Source organism: Vespa velutina, chromosome 2 (genome assembly GCF_912470025.1).
Source record: "Vespa velutina chromosome 2, iVesVel2.1, whole genome shotgun sequence".
Classification (NCBI taxonomy): Eukaryota; Metazoa; Arthropoda; class Insecta; order Hymenoptera; family Vespidae; genus Vespa; species Vespa velutina.
Window position 1 is genome coordinate 4,161,303 of NC_062189.1, and position 12,874 is coordinate 4,174,176.

The 12,874-nt window shown below is 37.7% G+C and overlaps 1 protein-coding gene across 8 annotated transcripts in view; it reads right to left on the bottom strand.

The window, feature by feature from the left end:
* Positions 1–12,874, bottom strand: part of LOC124946845 (UPF0489 protein C5orf22 homolog) — a 447,955-nt gene that overhangs the window by 63,416 nt on the left and 371,665 nt on the right. For all 8 annotated transcript variants that reach the window (XR_007100187.1, XR_007100190.1, XR_007100191.1 and 5 more), the window contains exon 6: positions 11,217–11,332. Coding sequence is in view for 2 of the 8 variants with exons in the window: in XM_047488171.1 (XP_047344127.1) it covers positions 11,217–11,332 (116 nt within the window). In the remaining 6 variants the exon portion in view is untranslated. The remainder of the gene's footprint in view (positions 1–11,216; positions 11,333–12,874) is intronic.

Sequence of the window (12,874 nt, forward strand, 5' to 3'; positions counted from 1 at the left end):
AAGGAATTTTTCTTTCGGTTAGAAAATTTAGTTTGTGGATATTCAAAAGTCGGGAGGAAGGCTGTATATCTCTGAAGGAGTCGTTCGAGTAAAAGAAGGCATTTGCCATGTAAATGTATAGGTGTATTCATCAGAGGCCATTGTGAGAGACGGCTGGTGCACCTTGCCGAGGTTCTCTACGCATTCCACTAAAGTATTTTCTTCTTCCCTTCGTCGCGTACGTTATCCATGCATTACTTATCGCCAAATGGTCGTTAAAGTCGATGGGAAGGGGCACCACGTGCGAAAGCCAAGACACGGTCGTGCGTTCCTCCGTGATTGAATGCGTAATCTGCGACAGCCTGGAGAACTTCCTGGAAGATTCTCTTCGCTCCTTTCTTTTCCATGAGAAATTCGACGATACTTAAGCGCTATCTTCTCCTTTAGGTATGTATGATATATCCATCTCATTTCATATCAATTTAACGACATTTCTAATCCCACGTTTCTAATCTTTATGTGCTAGATAAAGCTTATAAATTTAATTTCAAAATAAAATGCATCTCTCTCTCTCTCTCGAAAGAGAGAGACATTCGGAAAATATATTCTCGTCGAAATTATAATATAACGTCCGTTAGTTCAGAAAGAGTGAGAGTGAGAGTGAGGGAGAGAGAGAGAGAGAGAGAGAGAGAGAGAGAGAGAAAGAGAAAGAAAGAGACTAGGTACATATATACATACATACATACATACATCGTTTCGGAACCGTTACTCGAGACTCGTCATAATGGTAAAATTTGCATAGGGGACCTTCGTTCATTATTCAAATCGAATTATGTGGACCGATTGACACGTTCTCAGGTGGTGGCTTTTCAAATTCTCGACGTGACCTACGGGGGTTCGCGAGGCGCAAAGTGTCGCACGTATTTGTACGTTCTTCTCTTCTTATTCACTTTGCGTTTACGTGCGTGTGCGTGAGAAAAAAAAAGAAAGAAAGAAAGAAAGAGGGCATTTGCATATGGAATTTGGGTCTTCCATTCTATTAGTAAACTACTTCGAGCTCGTAGGGTTGGAAAAATTAAAAGGGAACAAGAAGAAATGGTCCGATTCTGTGAGAACCGACTTTTATTTCTAACCTGCAGAATGTTTTCTTTTTTTTTTCTCTTGTTTGTTAAGGAAAAAAAAAAAAAAAAAAAAAAAAAAAAAAAATTAATGAAGGTAACTCAAAGCAATAGAAAATTTTGTGAAATAAGTGGATAAGTTAATCCTTGTAAAAATAAATTTCGAAAAGTTTTTCAAACGTACAATAGATATATTCCATGTTAATAGTTTACTTTATAATAATAAAGCAAATGCGAGATAATGTTTTATAGAATCAATTAATTTCGCTAACTCGTATCTCTCTTTCTTTATCTTCGTTCGTGCATTCCATGGTATTTATTAGCTGGACGTGTATGAGAGAATTGCCAGAGCACGTTCTTTAAACGATCACGCATCGTGATAAGAAATAGTAATGGCAAAAAGTGTAATAATAATTGATTTTATTTTACTCCTATACCAATATATATGAACGTTAACGCGTGACAATTATGTCACACTATGTGATTCACTTCTCACGTTCTCCTTTTTTTTTTTTTTTTTTTTTTAAATTATTCCTCTTGAAAGATAAAAAAATTATATATACAAATTGCACAAAAATTGAAATGTTAGTAAATAAATTACAAATTTTCAGATAATATTTTAGATAAATTTCAATGAAGATCATATTGAATTAGTTCATAAAATAAACACTATAACATAGCTATTTATTGTCTCTTTCGTAATGCATCTTAGCGAAGATTCGAGAGAAAGAGAGATTATATGTCTCGTTTGGTAATACCAGGTAAAATTTATTCGTCGAGGAGGGTGGAGAAATCCTTAAATTTATAGCCTCGATCGCGCTTGTCCTTACAAAATCCTTCTCGTAAACGAAATTCGATGAGACCGCGTAGCAACGAGATCGATAGAGTTCTCCTTCGCCTTTCGAATTGAGCGTGGACTAGACGCCTGGCAGTATGCAACCGGATATACTCTCTTGTATCAAGATCCTCGAGCTATGTCTATACTCTTAACCCTTAAACGAGTTTATCCTCTCATACGGATAAGTACTCGCATTGCTATAGTTCAGGCGCTTATATGGACACAAATCTTATCACAAAAAAAAATATATATATATATACACACACACACAAAAGTTCTTAAGATAAAAAAATAGAAATGACACGTTATTCTTTTCTATCATTTTAAAAATCGTAAGTAGATATAAAAGAGTACTTATACCAATGTTACTTCAATAAAATCACATTTAAATGGGTTTTCCGAGCGAATTCAGCCGGTTAAGCTCGTTATACATGGACAATTGGGATTACGCATTTTGTCTGTACGATCAGTGGTCTCGTTCGAAGAATAACAGATGGAGCAGGTCCTTGATACTCCGAGAGAGCAAGCAAGGTGAATCCGATCGAATTGCGAACCGTTGCATACGCGAGATCGAAGCGTACGCAAGAAATTCGGTTAGCCTCGAGTTACGAGGAATTCGACTTCTCTTTCTCTCTCTATCTATCTATCTATCTATCTATCTATCTATCTATCTATCTATCTATCTATCTATCTATCTATCTATCTATCTATCTTTCTCTCTTATTCTCTCTTTTTCTAGTTCTTCGCGTTTCCTTCCGTCTGTAGGCAATGTGGAAGGTGGATGAATGCCCGTAGGTCGAAGGGGATGTTAAATCGTGCGGTAAATTCGCTTGCATTTCACTCTCCGCCGGAGGAGTCTCGAGTAATACGTCGTCTTCGTCGTCTTCTTTCTCATCCTCTTCTTTCCAATCGTGGAGGGCGTAAGAGGAACTCGAAGGTATTGGAACCGGGTCGAGTCGACGATATCGGCGTAGTAGAAGGAAAGTGGAGAGCGGAGGGGCTGGAAGTCTGATCAGTTTATAAGCGCACATTGAGTTATTGGTAGCTCATCTGCCCCGTCGATATCCGGCTGGATGGCTTCTTTTCGTGCTCTACGACAGGCTCTTTTCTATCTCTTTGAACGGCCAAGAAATTCTTCTAAATCGTTTGGCAGAGATCGAAACGATCGATAAATATAATGATACATAATGAATTAAACAATCATAGAATGACCGAGTATATGGAGTTATTTTATTGTTTTCATATATTCAGATCGATGAATTGAATATATGTTAGATTAAAAATTCAAAGTCAAAGGAATGATGAATGTATTAATAAATTACTTTGAAATGAATTATATTATTATACAATGAGTTATCTTAGGAAAAAGCGAAGAAGAAGAAGAATGCTTATGCATTTATTAGCAGATACAAAATATTAATACCCCGATATGTGTGAATACGTTTAATCGGACAACTATACGGATGTTATACAGGCTCTAGGAAGTGGGCGCACTATATTTACGGGTACCGATGTCGCTACGGACTTTAACAGATTAGACAACTTGTTTGAGATATGAAACTTGCGTGCATATAATCTTCTAATGATAGAACATAGAACTTTGTTATCTTTCATGTTATAAATAGGATACGATCTAAATGTAAAGCCGAACAACATATCTGCTGTAATCGATTTCATGTTACTTTGTCTTTTACTTCGTGGACTTGATTATCGGATGAAAAAAAAAAAGGACCAAAAATCCAGAAATCAAGGTTGGTGTTGAATTAAAAAAACAAAAAAAAGAAAAAAATGAGAAAGAAAAATATTTTCCTTCGATAACCGGTCATTATTTTACACTTCTTTTACTTATAAACTAAATTAATTAACTAATAATGAACAAAGTGACAAGTTCCAGATAGTAAGTTTCTTTAATATGTTAATTAAAAAACGAATGTAACGATTGGTGAAGGAAGTCGATTAAGTGCTTTAAGACACTCTTTTAAACCGGTTCTGTGAAAGAAACGCAGATGGAAGAATATACCAGGTAATATGCGAAGAACTTTTGTTAAATGTCTAAAGAGGCCCTTAGAAAAAAAAAAAAAAGAAAAAAAAGAAAAAAAAAAAAAAAGAGGTGAAAGCTTCGTGAAAGATTACATTAAAGATTTCTCAAAAGTAAATTCTAGATGTGCTCGTATCTTTTCTAAGGAATTAGTCAGAAAAAAAAGTGTGAACTTCATGGCGATAGGTATGGCGTGTTCGTTTTCGCGAATCCCATGGATATAAGTTCCTATTAGGAAGGATTGAAAGAAAACGAAAGAAAAAAAAAAAGAGGGAAAGAGAGTGAAAGAAAGAGAAAGAGAGAGAGAGAGAGAGAAAGAGAGAGAGAGAGAGAAAGGATAAAAAAAAGAGAAAGAGATCGAAGAAAAGGGGTGGTAGGATATCCCACGTGCCAAAGGAGAATCGCGCATTAGGAGATTGTGTTCGACAGTTGTTTACGACCATCTTCCTAACCACCTTTGTCTCTTCTTTTTTCTCTTTCTTCTTTATCACTTTCTCACCCTTTACTCTTCCTTTTGTATCAGAACTGGTATACATACATACGTACGATACGTATGAAACTGTGCTTTCCTTTAGCCGACGATCTCCGTTTCGTTTCATTTCATTTCGTTTCGTTTCGTTTCGTTTCTTCTTCTTCTTCTTCTTCTTCTTCTTCTTCTTCCTCTTCTTCTTCTTCCTCATCTTTTCTCCTTCTTCTTATCCCCATATCTCTTTTTCTTTGTGTCCTTTCTTGCCGAACTTACCTCGCAAAGCAAAGGAAGGCAAAGGCGTGTATTTACGTCGTACCGTTCACATAAATCCGACCGACAAATTGGCAAGCCTTTCTTCTTACTACGTATTCTCTCGTTCTCTCGCTCTCTGACAATCCCGGTTGAAGCACTTCGCAGATTCCCTTTCTTTTCAGTCGCCTCTCTTTCCCTCTTAAAATCTTTTACCGTTTTCTTTATACGTCATGAGACGAGTTAGATACGTCGATGTCTGCATACTACGGAAATCATTTTATACGTTACTATCCGCACGTACCCAATCCGTTCTCTCTCTCTCTCTCTCTCTCTCTCTCTCTCTTTCTCTCTCTCTCTCTCTTTCTCATTCTCTTCCTATTTTTAAAGCAAACATTCAGTCTTTTTTCGACGTCTACTATGATGATATCTAACGTAAGCTAAAAAGAAACTCGATTGTTTCTTTCGACGAAGAAACTTTATTCTTTTCTTCCATTTCTCGTGAGACATCGAGGACATAGAAAAACATGAAGATCGGCATCATAAATTTTATAATTTAACGACTCGAGAAGAACGTTTTTATCTGAGGAATCGATTACTCGATATGTCGTTTAATATTCTTAGGGAATGATATAACGACAATATTGTAGGGAGATATCGCGACAAGAAACAATAAAAAGACGTGTTTATGAAAGTATACCAGTTCGAATAGTAATGAGTTTGTCATTTCGATAAATGATATATATTACGAAAAGGAATGTACGGAAAGGAATACACACACACACACACATACACACACACATATATATATATATATATGTATATTACAACTTGTTGGAAAAAACTTTAATTCATTTGAAATGACAAATAAAACTAGAAGATCTTATGATATATGAGAAGTAGACGAAGAAATAAGAAAAGAATTAGAAAGAAGCGATTAGTTATTGGAAATGAGAAAGACAGATAAAAGAAAAGATGAAAGGAAAGAAAATATCGAATGTAATCCAAGAAGAAATCGAATTTTGACGTATAACGAATGGTACATGTACAAAGATGTAATTAATTTTTATTACATTTTTAATATCTTACATCGATCGATACATTATCTCTCGATAAAAGAGTCATTCTTTAACTTACCGAAATCATGATGGTATGGGTTCAAGGTCCCACGAGTTTCGGTTGCATCTGCCTAACGAGCATCGTAATGCTCCTGCGTAATTTTAATCGAATGATTACATAGGAGCCGTCCAGATAAAGTGCCCGGCCATTACGGGATCGAATGAAATTGCAAACGTGTTTCGTCCGACGCGTAACCTGCACTTATGCTATTTTCATGAATTAGCGATGATCGGGTCTTATCGTAATGGTTAACGTACTCGAACGATATTTCGACTACTTTTGGCGTACGTGGGCGTACCGAGTTTCATATTCTTACAGTATATACACCTGCTGCTGTTTCATATTATTTACGATCAAGCAGAACAAAAAAATTTATTATTTTATACGTGTCCAACGAACGAAACTGAAATTATTAAATTAAATCGAGATATCATCACGACGAGAACGGTTAATTAAACGTGGACGATTACGAGAGAAATCGTTAATGTCGAAACAAAAAAAAAAAAAAAAAAAGAAAAAAAAGAAAAAATGAAACGTATAATTTCGTTATTTATAAAATATTATCTTGATCAACTTCATAACGTGTTATGATCGAATAGAGATAATCGATCGATCGATAAAATTTTTACGATACTACCGAGAACTTAACGAGATACATAGGAACGAAAATGAGAAAGCTCAGCGTGTATTCCTCTTCTAGGATAAGATAAGTCGATTCTTTCGTGGACTGGTGATTATGTAAAGGATTACGCGTCATTCGTGCTAGCTGACTCTGCATGCTAACGCAACCCCTTCTCATTAGAAACTCGTAAAACTCCCTTTACATTTCTCTTTCATACTTGCTCGCTCGCCCACTGGTTCATGCCACTTGCGGCAGAGGGCTCAAAGAGATAAAAAGAGAAAAGTATAGAACGAAAAAGAAAAATAGAGAGAGAGAGAGAGAGAGAGAGAGAGAGAGAGAGAGAGAAGAGTAGATGGATGATTCCTTAAGAGGAAAAAAGAAGAGAAGAGGAAAGGAGGGGAAGAAAAAGGTGGAGGTAGAGATGGAGATGAAGGAGAAGGAGGAGGAGGAGAAGAAGATGAAGGTGGAGGACGTGGAAACCAGTTCCTTGGGCGTAGCTTCGCGCTAGAAGGAACGCTTTCTTTCCCACGTGGAAACGCCAACTGTACGGTTACGTACACCTGCAGCTCGCGACCCTTTCACACCAAACGAGTCGAGCAATAGTTGCCGATGGAATGTCTGTTCACCGATATTTCTATTTCAAGGGCGCAGAAACGATGATTAATATCGAGTTCAGTTACGAACGCTCAAGGATTCGGAAGACAATCCTTCGAATAATCCGTTCACATCCTTCGACGATTTTCTTTCACTCGCCTCTTTTTTTTTCCCCCGTTCGTAAACGATCTGTGGTTCAGGAAGAAAAAAAGATAAAGAAAAAAAAAAAAGAAAAAACAAAACGAAAGAGAATGGCAGGCGTATGGGAGAAGATTTTTTTTTTTCTTTTCTTATAGAATTTAACTGTACGACATAGGATCTATATATTCTTTTTTAAAGAAGAGAAGAGCCACGATGAACGACGCGAGTTGCTTTAGGAATCCGTTCGATGGATCTGTGATTCGTGTAACGACGAAGGGAAGTTGCGTCACGTAGAAAGTCAACGAGGACGGCTTCGCTCGTTTAGCTACGCGCATTGTTACGTTCGGAGATCGTACGATCGTAAAAGACTGCTGGTATTTCTCTGAAAGAAGTAGAACGAGGTGGCGTTTCGTCGTTCGATGCTTCGTTCACCTTAGACGGCAATTCGATATCCACTGCCGCTCCTCTTCGACGTTTTGCATCGTAAAAGAAACTCTGGTAGAGGGAGGAGACACGCACACACATACACACACACACACGACAGAGAGAAAGAGAGAGAGAGAGAGAGAAGTAGAAGGAGTGTAGCGCCAGGTTCGTTAACCCATCGTATAGACGTCGTTGCAGAAATGCAATTCGCCAGCTGACGATGCGCTTAACTGCAGCGAACCGAGCACGCCTCGAGAGGATAAAGAAAGAAGGAAGGAAGGAAGGAAGAAAGGGAGGGAGGGAGACAAGAACGAACGAGATAGAGATAGATAGGGTTTGGTATAGTATAGAGAGAGATAGATGAACGGCGATGGTAGGTAGTGCCTTTCGATTTTTAATTTCTAATTATCGCGTAATGACCCCACACTCCGTGGCCCGAAGTGCCGAGCGTGCAGACCTTATGTCCCGATAGAGTGCACGGTCGAGCCTTTAGTTATGGGTTGCGATAATTGCCAATTTCCATGGGCTCTCCATCCTAGCCTTCAATGTATCTAAGTCTTCGTTCTAGCTTTCTCTAGGCTACATTTACAAAGGCGATCGTTCTCGATCGATTTTATGAACGGTCAAAAGGAATTAGCGTTGGTTGGGTCTTTCGCTACGACACCTGTGTCAATACAATGCATCATAGATCGGCAATAGAAGCTATGCATGTATGTATATGTATGTATGTATCTATGTGTGTGTATATGTATGTATGTATGTATGTATGTCCTGGAAAACGGTAGTCTCTTTTCTTTATTCATTTTTTTTCTTTCTCTCCCTTTTTCTTCTTCGTGTTTCTTTGTCGTGCAAAATAAACGCAAGTAAGTACGTGTATGTTATTCGAACATTTTCCTTTTATCGTCACCGTTGGATACCACGTAGTGCGTACCATGGAAAGTCAGGTAGTCCAGCTCGAGACGGTTTTAGGATCGTGTCGAGCCTAAGATCAGGTTCGATTCGTAGAGAGAAAGAGAGAGAGAGAGAGAGAGAGAGGGAGAGAGTAGGGCAATGGGAGTCGAGGCCGTACTTCTTGAGATCGATCGTCGATCACAAAGAGATTCCTTTTCGAGAGAGATCACCTGCCCCATATGCACTGTCATTCTCGACGACAGGTATCGCACCTGTAATACACCTGCACGCTTCGACTACCGATTTAGAAAGAAATTTACTAGCACGCCCGACGATTATCGGATATTCATCTGTACTTTATCGCACAGCTGAACTTCGTTATGCGGGTATACCGTGTATAGAAAAGAGGAGAAGAAGCTAAGGCCATTTCGAAAAGCTTCGTGTAAGATCGTTTTCGAGAGGGCATATATTATCACGTATTTCGAGTTACCGTTGTGATCTCAAGCAACGATAAAGTGATACCTGATAGTCGATTAATCGATCGATTACGCTATAATTATACCGTTGGATATAAAGCGATTATTACGCAACGTCGTATATACATATGTATAAATCGTGACGAGATCGATGGCGATATGTAAGAAAACATTTGAAAGAATAACATGAAGGGGAAGTCAAGATCCTTGTACTTCTTTTTTCTTCTTACCTTTTTTTTTTTTTTCTTGATACCCACTTTCCTCTTACCTTTCTTTTTTTTTTTTTTATTCCTTATTTTAGTAAATTTTGCCGAATTTATTCCTCCCTTGGTAGGGCGAGTAACATGGGAGCCCGTTAAATAATATTCTCGATCGTTTCAATATACATATATCTTAACGCGTGTAAGTTGGTATCTCGACAAGGATCGAGAAGGTAGCGAGAAGAAGTAGAAGAGGAAGAGATTGCTCGGTTATATCGACATGGAATATCGTTCCGAATCGTTCATTTGTTCGCTCGTGCTCGTGCACGCGTATTCTCTCGAATATCCACGAGGATGTTTAACATGGCTGGACACGAGCGTGGTAAACCGAGGATACACGTTGGACGTTTTCTTCGTCTAGGAGTTAACTTGCTTCGAAACGAAGAGTTGCCAAGCCGCAAAAAGCCTCGTCCTTAAAAGCCGACGGCCGTCGCTAATTATCGATCATTATTTGCACCACGAGCGAGTAATTGGGATTTATGTCTAGAGTGATAAAATGGAAAATGGTCGAAGAAGGAAAGAGTGGGAGAGAGAGAAAGAAGGAAGAGAGACAGAGAGAGATAAGAGGTAAATGGTAAGAGGTAGTTCAAATGGGACTTCGATACGGCAGACTATGGTCTCTACTTAATTGTTATTTACGTCAAACTATCACGCGAATCCTCATCGGCTTCGTTGATTTAGTTTCGAAAAAGAAACGAAAGTAAAGTCGAAAATAATGGTAGGAGGATTGTAAAACGTCGGTTCGACTGATTTACAGAACCAATTCGTGACAATTATCATCGGTAGAAGTTTAACTATCGCGAGAGGAGAAGAAGAGAGTAACGTCGGTACTAAATCACTTTTGGATGGTTCGAAGTAAAGACGGTAAAAGAGCGAAGTCGCGCTTTCTCACCTTGCGCCTTTTACTTCGTCACATCGACAGAGGGAATGCCGGAAGTTTCGAATAGTCGTATTCAACGACATAAAAGCTGGTGGGGCACTACACGAGCGATCCTTCGAGCAATAAAATCGGCGACAAGCCGTGAATTCGTGACACGACGCTCATAAAGGGATTTATGTGCGCGTTCGAGAGGAACGAGTGACGACGAACTTGCGAACTATCCGTACCTATACGTTAATGCCTTTCTCCTATATACATACATAGATATGTAGAAACATCTATGTAGATATGTTTTCTATACGTGCGATAATCTACCAACGACAGTTCGCAAAACCGCGGTATCGTCGAATGAGTAATAGTCAGTTGGTCGGTCGGTCGGTAAACGTAAAAGCGTATTCCTTCTAAATAATTCCTATTTAACATTTTCTATCGCTTAAGATATCTATAGGTAATGTTATCCTATCTCGTATTTTTTCATCTTTTTTTTTCAAACGATACGTATCGTTTACGAGCCGATCTATTCGGGTTTTCGCCTTTCGGAAGGCAGTTCCTTGAACCGGTCTAGTTCGTTCCGAAAAAAGATTCGAAGAGATCGAAAGGAGGAAAGGACGGACGAATAGAATGCGTCTATAAGAGTGAAAGAGAAATAGATAAAAAAAAAAAAAAAAAAAAAAAGAAAAAAGAAGGAAACGCAAAGAGTATCAGTACAAAGCAAAACCCGTAAAGGGAAATGCATCGCGATAGAAAATCTTAGATCGTCGAATGCAACCGCCTAATCAGTCTTCAATCGACAGGATTGACTCGGCTCCTTGAAACTCCCTCCTTCTCGATTCCTTCTCGATTCGTTTTCTTCGTATCTTTCTTCTGGTATAGAAATCTCTAAAGAGATAGGACTCCACGCGAATTTGATGCACGAAGCTACGATTTTCCCATGGCTAGACATAGATAAGTATGTAAAAGTAAACCAACGTATGAGGGTATCGCATGAATAATCGTATTTTCCACGTAGATAAAATACGACGAATAAGAAGAATAAAAAGTCTGTTTAATCTGAAAGTACGTTTTTATCCGAGGTAAGCATGCAAGAAAAGATATCTTTTGATCATTTGAACTCACCGTGCTGACTTCTCTCCTTGGTAGTTCTTCAAAGTACGGTGGTCTTCGAGATGATCGAAGATATTTTCCAACTCGTCGAGCTGTTCGATTCTGAAGGCAGTAATTTCTTTCAGGATCTATGAAAATAGAAAAAAAAAGAAAGGAAAAATGAAATAGATCGAAAGAGGAAGATACGATTATCATTATCATTAATATTTATTATCGTTAATATTCTATTATTATTTGTTATATCTATTATTACAATTCTTCTAGGATTCTCAAATTTCCATTTCCTTTGTTCTCGTTTGAAAAAATAAAAATATTCTCATTTCGATTATCGTTCTATTAACTTACGTTAATTTAATATATCAGCATATAATATAAATTACAAATAATTATATTCTTTATCGTGAAAAAAAATCCGATTAAATGTCGTTGCTTTTAGAAATTGAACTGGCCTATCGTAAAATCTTACTACTTCTTGGAAGAGATTTTTGCATTCGCGGGTAAGAAAAGAAAAAAAAAAAAAAAAAAAAAAGAAAAAGAAAAAGAAAAAGCGAGCCGCGAAAAGAAGTTAAAGGAAACGAGCGGGACGTCGTTAGAACTACGAGCCGAAACAAATCTAGCACGTAATGTTTCCGCCGTAATGGCGTTCCTAGAAACGATTCGAGCGTAACCTCTCACCTCCATACGTCACGTGCACGAAGGGTGCTCTTTTGGAGGTGCGAGCAGCCGCGCGAGCAGTCGTTTGTGCGTCGCCGGAACGACGAGGAGGTATTTTCTTTTACACAAGACTCATCCTCCGAAAATCTCTCTTCCATTCATTCCTACTTATTTCCATGAACATTTCTAGCTTTTCTCTAAGCTTTCCTTTTCTCGTATTTGTTTCGTTTACGAAGACAACAGCGTTATACTTTTTCTCATCATATCATGACCGTGGTATCACCTCAATTAAATTTTCATATTAATCATTGTAATATATAAATCTCGATTAATAATACAATGGCTCTATTGCATTTCTTTTTCCATTGTTTATTATTCGTAAAATAAACAATATTATATCACATCTGAAGTGAAGTTTCATTCATTATAACATTAACGTGATTCTTTTCTTGTTTCTTTTTTTTCTGTTTATTCTGCTTTTTTTTTTCTTTTTTTCTTTTTTTTTTTTTTTTTTTTTCAAGCATCATTTCCCAAGAATTTCTTAAAGAACTTGTAGGAATGGAAGAGAAAAAGAAAAAACAAAAAGAAACTTGAAGTTAGACCGAAAGAACGTACTCGTAAGATACGTTGAATAGTTGAAATGTTTACAAACAATTATTTTATTTTGACTTTATTACACTTTGAAAAAGTAATTTACTTTGTGCATCGTCTCGAGCATTTCTAAACGTACTTATGTCTATTTCTTTCTCGATTTCTCGAGAACACGATTACTAACGTTAAAGAATTCCTCGAACGAATGACAAAATAGTCGACGACAGAGATCGCATCGAGATCGTAACTGGGGAAACGTGTGAAAATGTGACCGGCTTTCGAGTCTCGGTTATTCGCTCGATTTGTTGAGTTTTCGCATAGTTTTCGCGTCGGTCGGTGAAATCGATAAATTTACGTATCAAGTTTCAATTGTGACCGTGTACCACGAAATAGACAATCGAGAAACGAGAGAGAGAGAGAGAGAG